The sequence below is a fragment of the Hippocampus bargibanti genome, linkage group LG04 (assembly GCF_051943395.1).
Source record: "Hippocampus bargibanti isolate YZ-2025 linkage group LG04, ASM5194339v1, whole genome shotgun sequence".
NCBI lineage: Eukaryota > Metazoa > Chordata > Actinopteri > Syngnathiformes > Syngnathidae > Hippocampus > Hippocampus bargibanti.
Window position 1 is genome coordinate 26,630,453 of NC_142737.1, and position 20,275 is coordinate 26,650,727.

Genomic DNA, 20,275 nt, shown 5'->3' on the forward strand with positions numbered 1-20,275 from the left:
GGTGTAACCTGAAGCAAGAGGTCGAGATTAGTTTAGCACAGACTGAAAAGTAATCCGTTTGTAGTCACGAGAGTGATATTTTGGTTTGCACCAAAATAACTTTGTTTTCAAAGTGTGGCCTGATTTTGGGGAGTTCAGTAACATTTTTTTAGTGAGCTGCGATATGTAATTTAAATTATATATCAATGGAATATGAATTTGCTTATGAAGTCAGATTTTAAAATTTCAGCTCCTGTATTTTTTCTATTTCTTTCTTTCCTTTCCTCTCCCTTTCATAATATTGCTGCTGTGAAATGTAAATGTCTCCACTGCGAGACTATTAAAGGCTAATGCAGTCCAGTGAATCTGACGAAAAGTTTAAAAGGCCATATCTCACTGAGAGGTTTGCAAATGTTTTTGTCTGGTTCCTTAGAGGTTGCCAACACCCTCAAAGATGTTCGCCAACAATTTTAATGGTCTGTTTGTTTGTTTGTTTGTTTGTTTGTTTGTTTGTTTGTTTATTTAATGGACAACCGACGTCTCCGGACAAGTTGTGTCCATAATTTGTAAAATGGCTTCAAATGACTTCTACTGAGCGTATTTTACAAAGATTCCACCGCATATAGCTATATTGTACGTTTTAAGACTCGCGCTGAATATTCAGGAAGTCTTGTTTTTGAGTTGGAGACGAGTCCGTACGTGACGTCACTGAAGGAATGCCCCTGACCGAAAAAAAGACACATTGTAGCAGTCCTTCCATCACATCAATGTATTTTGCTGTATTTGTTTGGTCTGAAGACTTCGTGTTGCACCAAAAAGCCGCCAGATGAGGGCGACCAAGCTCCATGGAAGGAATTTATCAGCCTGTGGAAACGGGCTGATTAATTCCTTACAGCAGCTTGGACGCCATTATGTGCCTCTTTTTTGGTGATCCATTCCCCCCAAATATTGCCTCAAAATGGCACGGAATAAATTCTTTAATCGATTGCAAACATGTATGCTTTCCTCTTCAGAACTATTTGAATCATATTCATAACTGGATGTGTAACAAGAAAGCATATTCTCCGAATCTGAAGCCATTGTTTTGATTTTCCAGCAATGCAAGACGTCTTGGTGTGATGTCACGAACTGACTTTCTGAAAATGCCCAATTCACAGCTCAATTTTTTTGCAGATTTTGGACACTAAGTCATTTTTATTGGTGTTTTGCAGTTGAATAAAAATATCATACTGTGTGTTTTGGGTATTTTAGATGCTATAAAACGTTTTTCTGATGTCAGTTAGGAAACAAAAAAATGATGTCGGTTGTCCTTTAAATGACCAACATTTGGGGTCGATAGAAAAACAGTTTGAGACCATTAAAATGGTTTGGACAAATCTGGGGAATGCCTCTGACACATAGAAAGAACGCGACCAAAAAAATGAAGATCCGTGCGTGTTCATACACTTGCAAAACTTAACCATGCGTTGAAATGCGGGTTTAATCACTGTAAAATTACCATGATCGTTTGAAATTAATATCCCCAATTCCAATTTGCTGGGCTCATCGTGAGTGGAGATTTAGTCTACTGGCCCTTTAAGTATGTAGTCAAAACAAAGCGTACAAGAGCCGGTCGCACGGAAGTGTTTTGTTCCAACCGTGTGCGAAATGAGACCTGTAATAATTTGAAATAAAAAGCGAAGAGAAACGTTCACTCGCTTTAACATGTTTTTAACTGTGTGATTTGTACTTCTTTTTATAACAATATTTTAACATTACGCTAACTAAACGGAGTGTAGTTTGCGACTGCCTAGCTTGCCTCAACAACACAAGAGGCCATGCCTCCCTATTCTGAATTGAGGAAAAGCAACCACTTTTATTACTTCATCAAATTCACCCTCAATGTCTATTCGATGCTGTTTTCGGTAAGTTTTAATTGCTTTTACTTAATTCACGTGTAATTGTTAAAATAATGACAGGTGAGGTGAGCCTTGAATAGAATACGCGTGCCATCCCCAAGGCACACCCAGACCCCAGAAGACTTGATTTTAAACTTCAGTCTTTACACCAATAATTATGCTAACAAGACACCCGGTGGCGAATAGTAAAAAATCAGGATGGGTCATCATAATATTCGGTGTGCAGCAATAAGTATTACTGCCTCTCATTTGATAACACTTCTACATTGTATGCCTGGTTGCTATGAAATCAGACCCATTGATACGATGGTTTACAGTGTGATATGGCAGTTATGCAATGCTATATTTGCAATTCAAGACTGTGCCTTGAATCGTAAATATGATCGAAAGTCTTTAACGAATGAACATCAAGCATTTTGGGTATTTACTTTTGGCGAATGTCAACTGAAGTTGCCACACTAACGGGAGTTGGACTGTAGGTATATTAGCTAGCAGCTGTGAGCTTTCAAAACGAAGAATGCATATCCGTTTCAAGCAAAGTGTAATTGTGTTTATTTGATGGCTAATGTACATTACTATGAAAAACCGACAAACTTGACGCTGGCGAAATTTGCTATCGTAGCTTCACTGATCGTACATCGGCTAATGAACATTTTGGTGGTGCAGGGCGTTGCACTCCCCTTAAAGGAAATTTTTTTCTGCCGATGTAAAACCATAGCGGCATGCATGCTTTTTCTTCCTGTTCTAATCACTTCATATTAACAAACAGTACTTAATCTGTAATGATCCATCAAGATCAGATTTACATGATCCTTCAGAGTTTCGGGAGGCACCTAAAATACAATGTATTATTATTGTTATTTAGTAGTCTTGTGTCCCAAATTCATTTAATCAAATTAGGATTGCAGGCCTCACCATCAGGGACATGTCATTTTGAATCTTGAGACCTAATTTGATAACAATGACAATTGTGCCTCTTTCTACAATAATTAATACTTGGATAATTTTTGTTTGGATTGTCAATTGTGGATGAGATTTTAATTCAACAATATCCTCATTATTGTGGTGGTTTGTCGTGCAACAATTTGGCACTCTTACTTAATGCAGTATTGTTCGCCATTCATTTAATTTAAGAGATGATAATGTTTTGAGTGCCGTCTTATTTGTGGCATTGTAACTGACCTTTCAACAGAATCTCTTTTCCTAAAAACGACTCTATTTCATTACTTTGCAATCAGTAGTAGACTGTGCATTTAATCAAAATCACCTGTTTGCAACCAAATATACAGTGAAAGTGAGATTTTTGTTCAGCTATAGACAGTGGCTTGAAAAAGCATTCATGGGCCTTTGAACTTCCCCTCATTTTGTCACGTTCTGACCACAAACATAAATATATTTTATTGGCATTTTATGTGAAAGACCAACACAAAGCGGTTCACAATTGTGAAGTTGAAGGAAAATTATACATGACTTTCAAATTTAAAAAAAAAACACGGAAAAATGTTTGCAAAATGCATGCAAAAGTGTTCAGCCCCCCTTTGTCAATACCAGGTGCAACCACCTCTCGCTGCAATTACAGCTACAAGTTGGGGTATGTCTCTACCAGCTTTGCACATCTAAAGACTGGAATTTTTGCCTCTTCTTTGCAGAACAGCTCAAGATTACCAAGATTAGATGGAGAGCATTTGTGAACAGCAGTTTTCAGATATTGCCACAGATTGTCGATTGGATTTAGGTCTGGACTTTGACTGGGCCATTCTAAAACAATATTTTTTTTGTTTTAAACCATTCCATCTGGCTTTATGTTTATGGTTGTTGTCCTGCTGTAAGGTGAACCTCCGCCCCAATCTCTAACCTTCATTTGATCCTCTGTTCTACCTACTTGTCCTAACGTCAAGGTGCATTTTCTGGTCATTGATCAATTTTCATCATCAGTCATATACACAAGGTCCCTGAAAAGGACTTGAAAGAAATGTGTGCTCAAGCACATTTGCATGGTAAATATCTCATTTTAAAAAAGCCACTTCATGCCATGCCACATTGTTCCACGTTTCCATTCTGTAGAAACTTCTTAGACCTATACCAGTGTAAAATGCTCTTGTCCCAAGAGTCCAACAGTGTTGGGCATAATTGTGTGCGGCTGTATGAAAGAATATTCATGAGAGATTTTTAAAGACTATGTCAAGCCCCAAATGGTTTTTTCCAAAAATATGTTGCGATGCCACTCATCTAAATACAGCATTTCTATAAATATTACGTTTGGGGATTATGCATTTAGCAGTGAAGTGTAAATTTTTTTGTTCAACTAAAGGTGTGGGCATTTTTCCACTTGCTGTCAACTGGGATTGACATCACAATTGTTTCTGACAGACAGACAACCATTATAACCCTTTTTGGGGGAACAAAAGTAATAGAAACAAGCATTTCACTTGCTCAAGATAAGGCTTAAGGTGGAAAGACCTGGAAAAGAAGCAATAACTCAAGGCTGCTGCTGTACAGGTCTATGCAAAGCATCAAGGAGGAGGAAAGCCAGCGTTTGGTGTTGTCCATGGCGTCCAGACTTCAGTGATTGCCTCAAAAGGATTTGTAACAAAATATTGACAACAATCCCTTTTATTTAGATTACACTTAATTGTCCTATTATTTTCAAACCCCTAAAATGTGGTGTGATTGGAAAAAAATATACAATTCTTTCATTTTCAGTCAGAAGTCCAGTGTGGTTGCATGTTGAGCCCAGCTTGTGAAAATTGTGTCTGTCCAAATATTTTGTCATATGTGATAGTGAACAGTGAGTGAAAAAACAGGACTTTTGCATTGTAAAAAGCACAGTCACCTTATGTTGACTCAATATAGTTACATATATCAAATATGTTTTTTTTTTATACTTGCACGATGTACAGTTCTTTTAATGAAACATGTTTGCGCATTTATACATTTCGGTCTTCTGTCACTTCTATTATGCATAGAATACTTGGTTTTTATCTTCCCCCCATCTCCACCCCTTTCTATTTTGCTGTTATAGGTTGCAAATTTCCACATTGTGGGACTATTAAAGGCTTTCTGATTCTGAGATTTTGCAATAACTGTGTGACCCAGTGTACTCTAATTTGAACAGGTACTTGACTGATTTAAAAACTAGTGGCTCATTTTTTTGTGTGTACAATAATATGACATGACGATTAAACATGTACAGTATTCGATTCATTCAGGTTTACTGTCGTAATGGCTCTCCGCGGGAAAACATAACTCCAAAGTTGCCCCCTACAAAAATGAGTTTGACACCCCAGATTTGGAGTATTAACCTTTGGAAGGCTAGGAAGGTAATGGCCTACACCACTGCACTGTGAGGCAAACGTTCTCATGAGTCGACCACCATGCCGACATTCTTTCAAATAACGCATTCTAAAAACAACCTCCAATTGAAGAATATATGAAACAGATGAGCGTCACTGCTCTGCTACAAATAATTTTCCAAGCATCAAAGAAATCCTCCCCGCTACCGCAACAGCATATCAGAATTCATTGAAATTAAGAGAAAACTATTATCTTTTTTTACAGCTGGTGGGTCTCTGTGTGCTCTGCGTGGGGGTGTATGCTGAAGTGGAAAGGCAGAAAAATCGAACCCTGGAGGGTCTCTTCCTGGCTCCTGCAGTGGTGCTGATCCTGCTGGGTCTGGTGATGTTCACAGTTTCACTTGTGGGCATGGTTGGCTCCCTTAGAGATAATAAAACCCTGCTGCACATGGTAAGAATGTTGACAAAGTATGTACCATACTGGTATGTCTTTTCTGTGGTACAGTTTTAGTCAGTGGCTTCGAGCTACTCAACAAAAGCAAGGGACATAATTACAAACAATACCATTATAGCCACACATTATTGTAGGATTTGATGCAAGATATAAAACCAACTGTTTATTTTAGCAAATTTAAATGTTCATGCATATATGATGCAAGAGCAGTCTAAAAATTTCTTGATAACGGCAGATTTATTTTCCCCTGAAGCTCTTGTTGTATCTCACTACATTGTGCAGGTGTGACGTGTCTCGTGTTGGATGTGAAAATACAAAATGATGTTCAATACAACATTTTTCATTCTGTCCCTCCACAGTTCCTCTGCGTTCTCTGTGTGTTGCTTCTCCTCCAAGCTATCGCCCTCATTATAGCTCTCATCTTTGAGAAAAAGGTAAACTGGTGGCACCGTTCCTGAATATCACCTTTCATCAAAATGAGCTCACAATCGCTTTGTTAATAAATTTTGTAATTACTCACTGACCTTTTCACGGTGTCACCCGTTCCAGACGTCGTCCTTGTTTCAAAGCAGCATACGAGAGGGAATCAAACACTACTACGATGACCTGGATTTTAAAAACATCTTGGACTACGTGCAAGAAAAGGTATTTGGTTAAAAAATGGATTCACGTTATAAAAAGATGAGCTATATATTTTAAATGATTAGCATTGTAGGGCTGGAACACGGTGGAAAAAAACTAATCACAATTATGTTTGACTAGGATAGAAATTCCGATGATTAAAGCAATTACAGACAGTCCCTCACTTACAAACATTCGAGTTACGAATAACGGTACATCCCAACATTTTTTGGGTACAGTATGTCAAAAAATGTTCGGACAGAGATGCTATAAGTTAGATTTTGTATTGCGCGCCTTTTTCCGTCTGAGCTCGCTTGCGATTGGCTGCGTACTGTGCTTCACGTACACGGACACATCGGAAGTTTCAAGGGCTGTATGTTTATGCGACGGACACTAAGGCTGACCAATCAGGCCCCGGTATGCTGAAGTGTTGCCAGCGAGTTCAGGGCCCAATCCGCTGAACTCGATTACGATTGGCTGCGTAGAGTATGTGGGCGGGGAGGAAATCCCTCTTCTCAATTGACTCTCCAGGAGTACATGATGCATAACAAAACTTAAAGGCTGCTGGTACCCATTTCAGTAATTACGTGCCAGCACCTTCAGTAACTGAAGACCCAAGGTTATATGTCGTCGTACTACAGTAGGTGTGAATTCATTTTACGACTGTTAGAGCATCTGTGTTTTATACTTCCCCATATAGTGTTTGACCTAAACATACATTCAATACAAAATATAGCACTGAAGCAACTTACGAACAAATTCACCTTACCAATGACCGCTCGGAACGTATCTCGTTCGTAAGGTGGGGAGCGTCTGTATTCATCATTGCTTCATGTCGATTCATGAAGCTCAGCGTGGATGGAGTCGACACTTAAAGTCAGAACAGAAATCAGTTGCAATTAAACTATTAATCAAACTCATTTATCACACATTCGGAAGAATTTCCAACTTTGAAGAGCGCTATTTTTCCATTCTGTTTCTTTGTCAATATTTTTTGTTAGCATTTGACTTAGCGCTAGTGGTGATTTATAAACAAGGCCATGTTTTTTATATAAATATAACATGGATGTGTGGAATTATATTTGTTGTGTGTTTATTTCTATGGGAAACTTTAACTCTGGGTTTTATTAAAACTCTTAAAGCACACTCAAACGCCGATGGCCATCAGAATCGCATATGCTAAGCCAAGCAACATTGTTCATTTGGTGCAATTGATCAAGCGAAACACTTTCGGTCACGCCTTCTCGACTTTGAGCCCATGAATAATTGTGACAGTTTTAAACTTCAACTTATTAAATTAAGGGTTATTCAGAAACATTGTTCTGACTATAAACATCTTCTGCTGAAATTGCAATACTGCTAATAATGCTCATTTTGTCACTTTTTAAAAGCTCTGAACCATGTTCGAACCAATTGGCAGCAAAGCCTCGCTGATTCATAGCTTAATTTTGCTATGTTGGGACATTGCTTTATGGATATGGATTAAAAACTTTTCAAGATTTCATCGACAATACTTTCCATTATACAGAGGTGTAACAATAGGGCAAATATGAGTTAATGATGCATCTAGTAATTTTAGCAGAAGCAATACCCCAGTGATTCAGTCTTTTTCATTTTGCACCATTACGAATTAAGAGTGACTCCGCAGCATGTTTAGCAGACTGGTATCCAGGCAAAGCCTTTTGCTATCCAGCTGGTATGGCGCAAGTAGCACCCACCATAGATGTTGGGAACGTTGTTGTTGCACGTTAACATGTGTGTATCCAGCCCAGCAAACTTGTTTGGGACAGCCTCCACTCTTTAATTATTTTTAAAAATACTCTGTGATTCTCAGTTATTTTATTGAAAAGCAAAATGGAATTTTGACTCACAAACTGCAATGTGAACCACCCTCTACTCTTTTTTGCGGACCCCTTGCATACACTAGTTAAATTCTCATGAGAATGTATGCTATGGCATGTTATTTACCAACAATGTGTGTGTTTTCTGCATTTGACTTCAGAACATGTTAAACATTTGTTCTTACATTGTGTGCCTGCCCTGCTTCACTCTGGGTTGAATCAAACCATTAAAAACTATCTACGTTTTCTATTTGTCTCTTGTCTAGCCACATTGCATTTAATATCAGCGCAAAAAAAAAGAACTGGCATCGGTGCTACTTACAGTATTTATACTTAGTTTTGCAGCCACCTGTCGGTGCGACATGTAGTGCTACAGAAATTGAGTTATCCTCCAGTAATTGAGAGCAGTCTGACCAAAGTGATTTAAATTGTCTGAGATTTGCCTTATAAAAACAGATTTTGTCATCAATGGTCTGCTTTGTTCTGAGCACCTGTTTTCACTTTTAGACATTATGAATCAGATGCACAGAAAGGTCAGTGCCACTAAATTGCTTTGTTCTGTTTGATCCAGTTTTCGTGTTGTGGGGGAGATGAATATAAGGACTGGGGAGTCAACCAATACCACTTCTGTAACGGTACCGGCCCACTAGCGTGTGGAGTTCCATATACATGCTGTATCCGCCGAGAGGTGAGTAAGTGGATGGATGGGTGGTTTGGGTGGATTCTAATTGAAATATATATATATATATATATATATGGAAGGTAAAGGTGACAGTCGTGCCTGTGGTGGTCGGAGCACTTGGGGCAGTGACCCCCAAACTCGACGAGTGGTTGCAACAGATCCCGGGAACAACATCGGATATCTCGGTCCAGAAAAGCGCAGTGCTGGGAACAGCACGGATACTGCGCAGAACCCTCAAGCTTCCTGGCCTCTGGTAGAGGACCCGAGCTGAAATGGGGACAGACACCACCCATGGTGGGTGAGACGAGGATTTTTTATATATATATATATATATATATATATATATATATATATATATATATATATATATATATATATATATATATATATATATATATATACATAACTAGTAGCTCAGTGTTCCAATATCCACAAACGGCAATTGCTATCACAACTTGAGATTGATGAGGTACAACACAAATTCCGAGGTGAAGGGCCCCAGGCTGCCACATCAGAGGTAGAGGTTAGACTAGAGATTGGGAGGCAAGCCAGCCCCAATGAATGAAATGCTGAGCGAAGCAGCAACTGACCTGAGGGATAAGATTATGGCAAGAATGAAAACTGGGCAACCAAGAAATCGATTACAACGGCTATGTGACGTACTACCTGAAAGTCTCATGGAAACTGTGAATGCAGCACTGAGAGTGATTCCGACCGGAACGATCACGGAAACCAATGAACGGATGTACGCTTCAGCAACAGTGATCCTAGAGATGCTTGGCTACAAGAGCAACCATGAGAGCCACGAGATTCATTACCCACCATGGAAAAGACGGTTGGAGGCCAAGATCAAGGCGGCTCGGAAAGATGTGAGTCAATTGAGGGAGACCCAGAGAGGTGTGAATAAAAGGCCAATACCCAAGAGGTACATGCAGATAACCATACCTGAAGCACTCGAAACTGCCAAACAAAGGCTCCAGGCCTTGGCCAGTCGCCTAAAGAGGTACACGAAAGAGAATGAGGCCAGAAGAATAAACAGGCTGTTCGCAACACAACCTGCGAAAGTGTACGCTCAGTGGCAGGGTTCTAACAGCAGAGCAGACCCTCCAAGGCTGGAAACTGAAAGATACTGGAAAGGCATATGGGAGAAGGAGGTCGCACATAACAGCAGTGCACAATGGCTGGTGACTCTGAAAGAGGAGCACAGCAACCTCCCTGAACAGAACCCAGTTACCATCACAGCGGCAGATATACAAGGAAGAGTCTCAGGTATGAAAAACTGGACGGCACCAGGCCCGGATATGGTCCACACCTACTGGCTAAAGAAACTCACAGCTCTCCACGAGCGCCTAGCAGCACAAATGAACCAGCTGCTGATGGATGGGACTCACCCAGGATGGCTAACCGAAGGGCGAACAATCCTGATCATGAAGGATTCCTCAAAGGGTGCAGTTCCTTCCAACTATCGGCCAATAACCTGTCTCTCCACAACATGGAAGCTCATGTCAGGCATCATTGCGGCTAAGATAAGTGGACACATGGATCAATACATGAGCAAAGCACAGAAAGGCATTAGTAGAGATACTAGAGGTGCCAAACATCAGCTGCTGGTTGACAGAACAGTCGCTCAAGACTGCAGGTCCCGACATACCAACCTGTGCACAGCCTGGATTGATTACAAGAAAGCATATGACTCGATGCCACACACATGGATCAATGAATGCTTGGAGTTGTATAAGGTCAACAGGACCCTGAGAGCCTTCGTTGCAAACTCGATGAGGATGTGGAAAACCACACTTGAAGCCAATGGCAAGCCACTAACGCAAGTGTCCATCAAATGTGGCATATACCAAGGTGATGCACTCTCCCCACTGCTGTTCTGCATAGGACTGAACCCCCTCAGCCAGATAATCGCCAAGACAGGCTATGGATACCGCCTCAGAAATGGAGCTACGATCAGTCACCTCCTCTACATGGATGACATCAAGCTGTATGCTAAGAGCGAAAGGGACATAGACTCCCTGATCCACACAACCAGGATCTACAGCAGTGATATCGGAATGTCATTCGGGCTGGAGAAATGTAGTCGGATGGTGACTAAGAGGGGCAAGGTAGTTCACACTGAAGGGGTCTCACTCCCTGAAGGAACAATAGCAGACATTGAAAACAGCTACAAGTACCTCGGTATACCACAGGCCAATGGCAACCTCGAATTAGCAACAAGGAAAGCGGCTACGACCAAATACCTCCAGCGGGTGAGGCAAGTCCTCAGAAGCCAGCTCAATGGCAAGAACAAGACCCGGGCAATAAACAGCTATGCCCTGCCAGTGATCAGATACCCTGCAGGAATAATAAGGTGGCCAAAGGAAGAGATTCAGACCACGGATGTTAAGACCCGAAAACTCCTCACCATGCACGGAGGGTTCCATCCCAAGTCCAGCACCCTGAGACTGTACACAAGCCGTAAGGAAGGAGGCCGGGGACTAGTGAGTGTGAGAGCCACTGTCCAGGATGAAACATCCAAGCTCCATGAATACATCAAAGAGAAGGCTCCAACGGATGATGTACTCAGAGAATGTCTCAGTCAATGGGGAACAGAGGATGAGGTGCTGGAAGAGGGACAATCATGGGAGGAAAAGCCCCTACACGGGATGTACCACCGAACCATAGCAGAAGTGGCTGATCTCAAGAAGTCCTATCAGTGGCTAGAGAGGGCTGGCCTAAAGGACAGCACAGGCACTCATCCTGGCTGCCCAAGAGCAGGCCCTGAACACCAGAGCCATAGAGGCAGGGATATACCACACCAGACAAGACCCAAGGTGTAGGTTGTGCAAAGAGGCACCTGAGACAATCCAACACGTAACTGCAGGGTGTAAGATGCTGGCAGGGAAAGCCTACATGGAGCGCCATAACCAGGTGGCTGGCATAGTCTACCGAAACATCTGTGCGGAGTATGGACTGGAAACCCCAAGGTCAAAATGGGAAACACCTCCCAAGGTGGTGGAGAATGACCGAGCAAAAATCCTGTGGGACTTCCAGATACAGACTGACAAGATGGTAATGGCCAACCAACCAGATATCGTGGTCATAGATAAAGGGGAAAGGAAAGCCGTTGTCGTGGATGTAGCGGTCCCGAGTAATGGGAACATCAGAAAGAAGGAACATGAGAAAATCGATAAATACCAAGGGCTCAGAGAGGAGCTGGAGAGAGCCTGGAAGGTAAAGGTGACAGTCGTGCCTGTGGTGGTCGGAGCACTTGGGGCAGTGACCCCCAAACTCGACGAGTGGTTGCAACAGATCCCGGGAACAACATCGGATATCTCGGTCCAGAAAAGCGCAGTGCTGGGAACAGCACGGATACTGCGCAGAACCCTCAAGCTTCCTGGCCTCTGGTAGAGGACCCGAGCTGAAATGGGGACAGACACCACCCATGGTGGGTGAGACGAGGATTTTTTTATTTTTTTTTTTATATATGGGCGGCCCGGTAGTCGAGCACACCGGCTTCACAGTGCAGAGGTCACCGGTTCGCGTCGCGGTCCGGCCTCCCTGTGTGGAGTTTGCATGTTCTCCCTGGGCCCGCGTGGGTTTTCTCCGCGTCCTCCGGTTTCCTCCTACATTCCAAAAACATGCATGGCAGGCAGATTGAACACTCTAAATTGTCCCTAGGTGTGAGTGTGAGAGTGACTGTTGTATGTCTTTGTGTGCCTTGCGATTGAAAAGTATATTTTATGGAAACCCGGGAACGGATTATTCCCATTTTAATGGTTTCCTATGGGAATTTTTTTTTGAGACACATACTTTTCGCCTTACACACTCTGTCTGGGAACCAATTAAGTTCGTAAATTGAGGTCTCACTGTATGTGTGTATATATATATATATATATATACACACACAGTAAAGCAGGGGTGTCAAAGTAATTTTTTGCCGCGGGCCACATTGTAGTTATGGTTTCCTCTCGAGGGCCGTTATGAATTTGGGGAACCCATTCGAATGTTTAAATCCCTTCAAATATTACACATAGAGCACACAGCAAATTAATGAATAACTTGTTTTCAAATCTGAAGTCAAGAATAATGACTTTTATTGTGGTTGACATCCAAAAATATGAAATTTTTGCTAAGATTTTAGCAATCATCATGGAATTTAACAAGTTTGATTTGCTTTCGCGGGCCGAAAAAAATGATGTGGCGGGCCGGATTTGGCCCACGGGCCTTGACTTTGACACCTGTGCAGTAAAGTCTCGGTATATCAATATTCCCGGTAGGAAAAAATATCAATATAACCGGACTATCGATATATCCGATCCTGCGGCATGTAAATTTTCTCCTTGCGTTCATAGAAATAGTATCGTAATAAGAAGTACTATCGATATAACCGATATCGATATAACGAGACTTTACTATATGTATATGTATATATATATATATATATATATATATATATATATTACAACCTTAATTGGTTCCCAGACAGAGTGTGTAAGGCGAAAAGTGTGTGTCTCAAAAAAAAATTCCCATAGGAAACCATTAACATGGGAATAATCCGTTCCCGGGTTTCCATAAAATATACTTTTCAACTAAATAAGCCTTAAAACTACACACAACATACCTTATTCTATGTATAATAAATGTGCTATTGTATTGTAATGAAAGAAATACACTGCATTGTATCATAAAGTCACTTTATTTACGTTTGTGATGGTCATTTATGGCTGATGGAATGGCGTTGGAGGTCGAAGGTCAAAGGGAATTGCTGTTTGGAAAGACAGGCGCATTACATGAGGACTGTAATTAAAGAAATAAACTGTGCTGTAAAATAAAGTTTTATTTACCTTTTTGATGGTTGTTGATGGCTTATGGAAGGAGAGTCAACTTCCATAAGGACTGTTGGTAACTTAACCTCTGGTGCTGTTCGGTCGTGTGCTTCCGCCGAAGATCACTCCGCCAGCCGTGGTGGGTGTGTATTATGAAAATAGTGCTTATTATAAGGTTTAATTTTCATAAATTTGACGTTTGTAAGACAAAAAGTTTGTAACTTAAGGTGTTTGTAAGTTTAAGTCTCACTGGATATATATATATATATACAGTAAAGTCTAGTTATATCGATATTCAAGGGAGTCCGAAAAAATATCGATATGACCGGGACTATCGGTATATCCGACCCTGTTTGCATGTAATTTTCTCCGTGCGTGCATAGAAATAGTATCGATATAACCGGGACTATCGATATATCCGATATCGATAGAACGAGACTTTACTGTGTATATATATATATATATATATATATATATATATATATATATATATATATATATATATATATATGTGTGTGTGTGTGTGTGTGTGTGTGTGTGTGTGTGTGTGTGTGTGTGTGTGTGTGTGTGTGTGTGTGTGTGTGTATTGTCTTCTGCCATTGAATTGCAGCGACTGGCCTATATGCAGCTGGGGTTACAGTACTGTTATTCCAAACATTCCCTTCCTCAATTGGCATGATTCACAACATGATTGGACCTGTATTGGTTCTGACTTTTTTCTCGTTTTATTTCCCTTTGGTGAATATTGTAACATGCGCCTTCTACTTTCTAATACTAATTATTTTCAAGTCTATATTGTGCAGGCAGACATTTTCTCATTTGTAGCCTTCATTTCACTCTCAAAATAAAATGGTAGTCCTTGGGGGAAGCAGCTCTGTGCTCCCCATCTCGTTATCCTTCAAAGTGCCTGACATGGTCTCTGGAATTGGTGTAACTGTGCTGGATTAATAAGAATGCCAGTTGCCCCGTCGGACACTCAAATGCATGCACGTAGTGGGGGAAGAGTTTATTCAAGAGGCTGAACATGGACAAACAACATTGCCACCATTATCAATTCCCAGCTATCACGGCTACCATTTTCGAGCGCACAAATTCATGCTCCCGCAAGCAGGTGACCTGAACAACCCACCGCCACAATCCATGTTAACCCCATGAGAGGAGCAATCCACTGTTCCATTACATCCCCATATTTAGTGTCTAGTTCGAGACGCGCTCATTGTGTGTTCTTTCCACAGGTAGGAGAGGTTATTAACACACTGTGTGGTTCCAAGGCTCTGGATCGACAGGTATGTGAAATCGTATAATTTCCACCGTGCACATCTTCTGTTGTAGTGGCGTGATACTTCCATTAGGAATGTTGCCGTGTTTTAGATAATGAAAAACATTGACACAACAGTTTGGTGACGAAGGATACGTATGGAGATGGGAAAGACAAGGAATGTTGATTAGAATACACCCACTTCCATTTAGGCAAGAATGAATTGAATTCATGAATGTCATTTCTGCCTTGTCAAATACACTTTCCATAATGATATTGCGAAATCTGACAAGTGGATCGAAGAAAAAACCTGTTCGAACAAAAGAAAAGGTCCTGGCGATTTGCATGGTCTTCTTTCGGTTTCCAGATGAGACACATCAATTCAAGGATGGATCTCACCCTTTCTCCTGTCAGTTAATGTTACAATTTTGAAAATTATGTATATGGAGATGCAAAAAGGGCCTTTTCACAAAGTTCTTGACTTTTTGCACTTTCCATTTGGAACTTAAGGGTATTATATTTATTTGTTTTTGCTGTACATCAGCGTGAAAGCCTGCAAGAGGAGATCCACGTGCGAGGCTGCATTCACGCAGTCAACCTTTGGATGAGTGACAACATTGGAGTAACTGTCGGACTATGCTGTGCCATCGGACTGCCACAGGTAATTTCAAAGTCAAGGTACCAACAGTCTGTCGTCCCCTCCACCCCCCCCCCCCCGTCCTCCACTGGGCCCAAGACTGCAAGCCCAGTTTTTTCCTCCCTCTCCTCGCATTTCTCATTTGCAATGTAGTTCCAAGCCACTGTGATAACTGCATATCACAAGTTCACAAATGAAGAGATACGTGAAAACCGTTTGTATCCAACAAGTATTATTTAATGTCTGATTCAGTTCTGAAGCATCGCACACTATTGGAAACAGTCACAATAACACCATTTTGCGGCATGGACAACTAGGACTGGGACAACTATACCCATCTCATGTGAACATTTGGGGCTGTAAAACATCAAAGTCAAAGTCAGCTTTATTGTCAAATATGCGAATATGTATGACATACAGCACAGATTAAATTACTGTCCTCTCGGACCCAGCATGCAAGGCACTTATTCCTAATTACTTTAACAAACATAATAAACATGAAAACGCCAATTTGCCGGGAGAGGGGAGCCGCTGACATCCCTGTGCAAATGCCCGGTTATTGCAATTTTAAAAAATGAGTGCAAGAGAAAGAAACTCACTAAAACATTTTCCACCATCAATGTAATCTGTAACTCCTTACTGAATCAAAATTAAATTTTTCAAATGGGCCGAGGAAAGAAGAGAAGTAAAGCTCTTGCTCAATTCATTTTTTATCGCCAGGTGTGTCGCTGTGCTCATACTTACCCAGTCACATTCGAATGAATCTTAAATGGGAGTTAGCACACAAATGCAATCATGTGGACCTGTTGCGGCTTGGAATTGAAGCAGATTTATGTGGAACAGGAGATGTGAGACAATCTCTTTTTGTCAATGGATGGTACAGCTGCGTGTTTGCTTTCAACATTTAGCTTGTAGTTGACATGCACATTCCACCATGATGTCCCTGATCCACTGGTGGAAAGACGCTTTGATCCTCTCCTCTTTCATCTAGAACTGTTTCATGTCATCACAAAGAGGGTACAGCAAGTCCTGAAGAATGAATGTCTCTCTGTGTCTTTGTTTTGTCATATGGTCTCCATGCTGTCATATTATTTGTTATTTAGTTTTTTTTTTTTGTTCTTTTGACTTCAAGACGGCGCCGCGAGAGTGGCTGCCTTTCCAGCAGCTCATGTATTTCGTTTTTCTACTTTCATTCCTTTCATCACTTTGCTGCTGTGAAATGTAAATTTCTGCACTGTGAGACTAATAAAGGCATATCCAATCCAATCCATGTCAAGTGCCTAAAATTAAATGTAAATAAAGTTCAGCTGTTCAATGATGCTTTTCCTGACACATTTTTTCTTTCTAATACAAGCCTGACAATTTTTGCTTATGATTACTGTGATTACTGTGGACTACTGTGAACTATTTTAATTCCACCCACCTTGACTAATCCCAGATTTTCTTGCTGGCATCAACATGATTTATTGGATGTATTTTGTTCTTTTGATTTATATTGTCTTTGCAGCAAACACACCTTTTGGAATTATGGAAAAAATGTTGAAGCTCGTTTACGTTGTTCTCTGTTACATTTTCCCACATGCTTTTGTGCGCTTTTATTGTATTTTTTTTCTTTCTAATCAATAACTACCATCCCGATAAACCCAATAGCCTAGACATTCAAAATGATGACTGCAGATTGGTGTCACCTGTTCAAACATGTAATACGCTCCATAAATTCCTCCCGCTTCCTGATAAAGCGTAAACGGTCTTGACCTGCATAGTACTTTTATACCTTTGAGGTACTCATTGTGGTTTGACAATGTCTCCTCATTTTACCTACTGATGACGCAGCATCAGGAGCAACTCGGCGTTCAGTATCTTGCTCAAGGACACTTTGACAAAGTCACGAGTGTTCAGGATCTTACTCATAGCCTTCAGGTTGAGACTTGTGAGACGACCACTCTACCACCTGAGTCTGTGCCAGCCCCATTGTTTTGGCCTCATGAGACCCTCCCTGACCAGTTTTCTTCTTGGCTTTTCCTTTTTGAGTTCCTGTTAGTGTCACTGCTGTGCCACATTTTCTCTACTTTGTGTTCTGTTGTGTAGATTTAATGTCTTGGATTTTTTTTTCTACCTTTCGGACTTCACTGAGATGTCCACTAAGATGACCCTAATTCAAATGTCTTTATTGTGGGATGATTAAAGGCTTTCTGATAATGCAGTGAAAGCCCTCTATGGACCACGGCTTTTGCTGGAAGATGGAACTACAAAACTGTCAGGAAATGTCCACAACAGCAATATTGTTTTTGTTTTATTTTAACGCAAGGCCCTTCCAATACCGACGGGTGTTTGCTGACTCCCGATTCACATGTTTATGGAAGTCATTGTTTTTTTTTTTTCCTGAACTCAGCCACATCCCCCAATTATAATATTGTGTGTACACTTATTTACATTACCTCTATTCATTTTCAGATTTTTTATCTGAGTTGTCTATTTATTGGTTGGACTATTTGTATAAAGACTGACAGAAAACCAACCTCCATCGGCCTGAGGGCTCAGTGAGCTGCGTTTGCTTTTACATCTCTGTGCCAGTGTGATTTGGTGTGCTGAGCAACTCTATTATGATGACCTTTTAATCTGCTGTTTCACCACACTAATTTAACACAGACAACAGAACCTCAACTAAATTGCACAGTTGAGACTGCAGTTTATTCAATTTTTAATGTCTAGTTAGAGACACTCGACATTGTTCATTTTTGAGCCGGTACCGGTGCCATTATGTGCACAATCACTTGTTTTCCATTCATCACTCAGTAGAAATGATGCTCAAAGTATAATTATTATCAAGTAAGGCTTTTAACACAACATACACACATGCCAATTATATTGGAGGCTGGTTTACTTGGATGAAAATGATAATTGGGCAATTATGGTCAGTAGATTTCATTGGTGCCGTGCAGGAATTGGCATTTAATTTGCAAAGCGGCCACATGAGAAGTTGAAGGCTTGCCGAGGACCAAACCAAAATGCAATCCTCCATTGCATATCCCTCCATCCATTTTCTGATCCGCTTCATCCTCACAAGGATGCAAATTTCCCCATTTTGGGACGATTGAAGGTTTTCTGATTCTGATCGCGGGTGGTGGTGGAGCCTACCCCCGCCGTCATCAGGCATTAGGTGAAGGACACCCTGAACTGCTCACCAGCCAATCAAAAGGCACACAGAGACAAACGACCATCCACACTCACACCGACACCTCGGGATAATTTGGAGTGTCCAATCCAGCCTGCCATGCATTTTTTTGGAATGTGTAAACTCCGCACAGGGAGACCGGAACTGCAATTGAACCCAGTACCTGTGTACTGTGAGGTTGACGCGCTAACAACTGGACCACTGGGCCCGCCCTCTTCATTTTATATATTTTTTAAAAGGTCACATGGTCTTGTTTCAATAAATTGCTATGTGTGTTCTGTAGATATGGTGTGTGGTGTTATAATGAGGAAACGCATGTTTTAAACAAATCTATCAGCAGCCATTCAAATTATCTGAATCAATTATCAAATATTTTTGAATGGTAACACCATTTTTTTCACAACGTGTGCATGTTTCCTTTCAGCTGCTTGGCATTATCCTGAGCTGTGTCTTTTGGAACCTTCTGGTGGAAATGAGCGAATCTGTCGACATGGTGGACTTCAAGCTGAAGAAGCTGGAGTTCAAATACAGCGAGCTTGACCTGGCCGGCGCCGGATGGTGTATGTGCCTGCCAAGGGACGGCGGCTACTTGCCCGTTCCAGCTTCCGAGCCCGAACTGGACCCTATTGACATTCACTTGCAGAAGCTGAAGAAGCAGCCGCCTCGCACACACGCTCAGCTTCGCGAGCTCCAACAGTCCAGGTCGGCCAGCGGGCTGGACGAGGTAGATGTGGGACGCAAGCTGAAAAGGGAACACTGACCGGTCTTGTCGCCCTTTGCTGCCTTCCCTGCGACATTGTGATCATTTCAGTTGTTTGATTTGTGTTGCACTACTATAGGCTTGACACTCTGCTGACGGATCAAGGGAATTTGATAAGCAAAAGGATCCAAAATACTTGGACTCTTTGAGTGTTCTGTTGACTAGAAATTCTGAGAACAAACAGCCTGCAGCATTGGCTTTTATTTTTATCTTTCCCGTTTACAGTTTTGAAATGTCTTGTTTGGAAAGATATTTGGCATTGGGTCACATTTTAATTTAATTTGGATTTAATTTAATTTCATCTCAATGGTTGGAGCTTACCTCAGGCTGTTTCAGACAGCCCAATAGTTAGAGGATGAATCTTGTACCTTGTGTAAAAAAAACAACAACATAATAATTGTAGAGTAATGGAAGTTTTTTAATGTTGAGCAAATAGGACTAGCTCGTATGTCATGCGCTTTACGTTTGTGACGTATGTGTACAGGTTGTGTTTTTTTTTTTTATGATCTCGGTTGGATCTGTGTTGTCGATGTACACTGTAAAACACATAGTTGTGGTATAATAATGGAATGCATGTTTTGTACTATGTATGAATTAAATTATTCGTAAAATGATACTCTGTTTACATTTGAAGCTTACAAATGGGAGGTTTCAGTTTTTCAATTTTTTTAAATAGTTTCTATTCTTTCCATCATTTAAGGGACAGCAAAAGGGATAATACAAGCTACAACTCTGTTCAATAGCAGCTGTTTGACAGTCACGCTAACACAGTATTTGACCACTTTTACGAGCTTCCCTGCAGCTCCTGCCTTGTACCAACCAACACTACTGCTCTTGTCAATAAACTGGACTTTGTCTATTGA

The 20,275-nt window shown here is 41.0% G+C and overlaps 1 protein-coding gene across 1 annotated transcript; it reads left to right on the top strand.

The window, feature by feature from the left end:
• The first annotated feature begins 1,587 nt into the window (after window positions 1-1,587).
• LOC148899580 (tetraspanin-15) lies at window positions 1,588-20,275 on the top strand. The gene is made up of 8 exons (XM_088994934.1): window positions 1,588-1,883; window positions 5,436-5,621; window positions 5,984-6,058; window positions 6,174-6,269; window positions 8,658-8,774; window positions 14,818-14,868; window positions 15,385-15,501; window positions 19,077-20,275. The coding sequence occupies exons 1-8, from the start codon at window positions 1,797-1,799 to the stop codon at window positions 19,410-19,412; spliced, it is 1,065 nt and encodes a 354-aa protein (XP_088851060.1). The 5' UTR covers window positions 1,588-1,796; the 3' UTR covers window positions 19,413-20,275.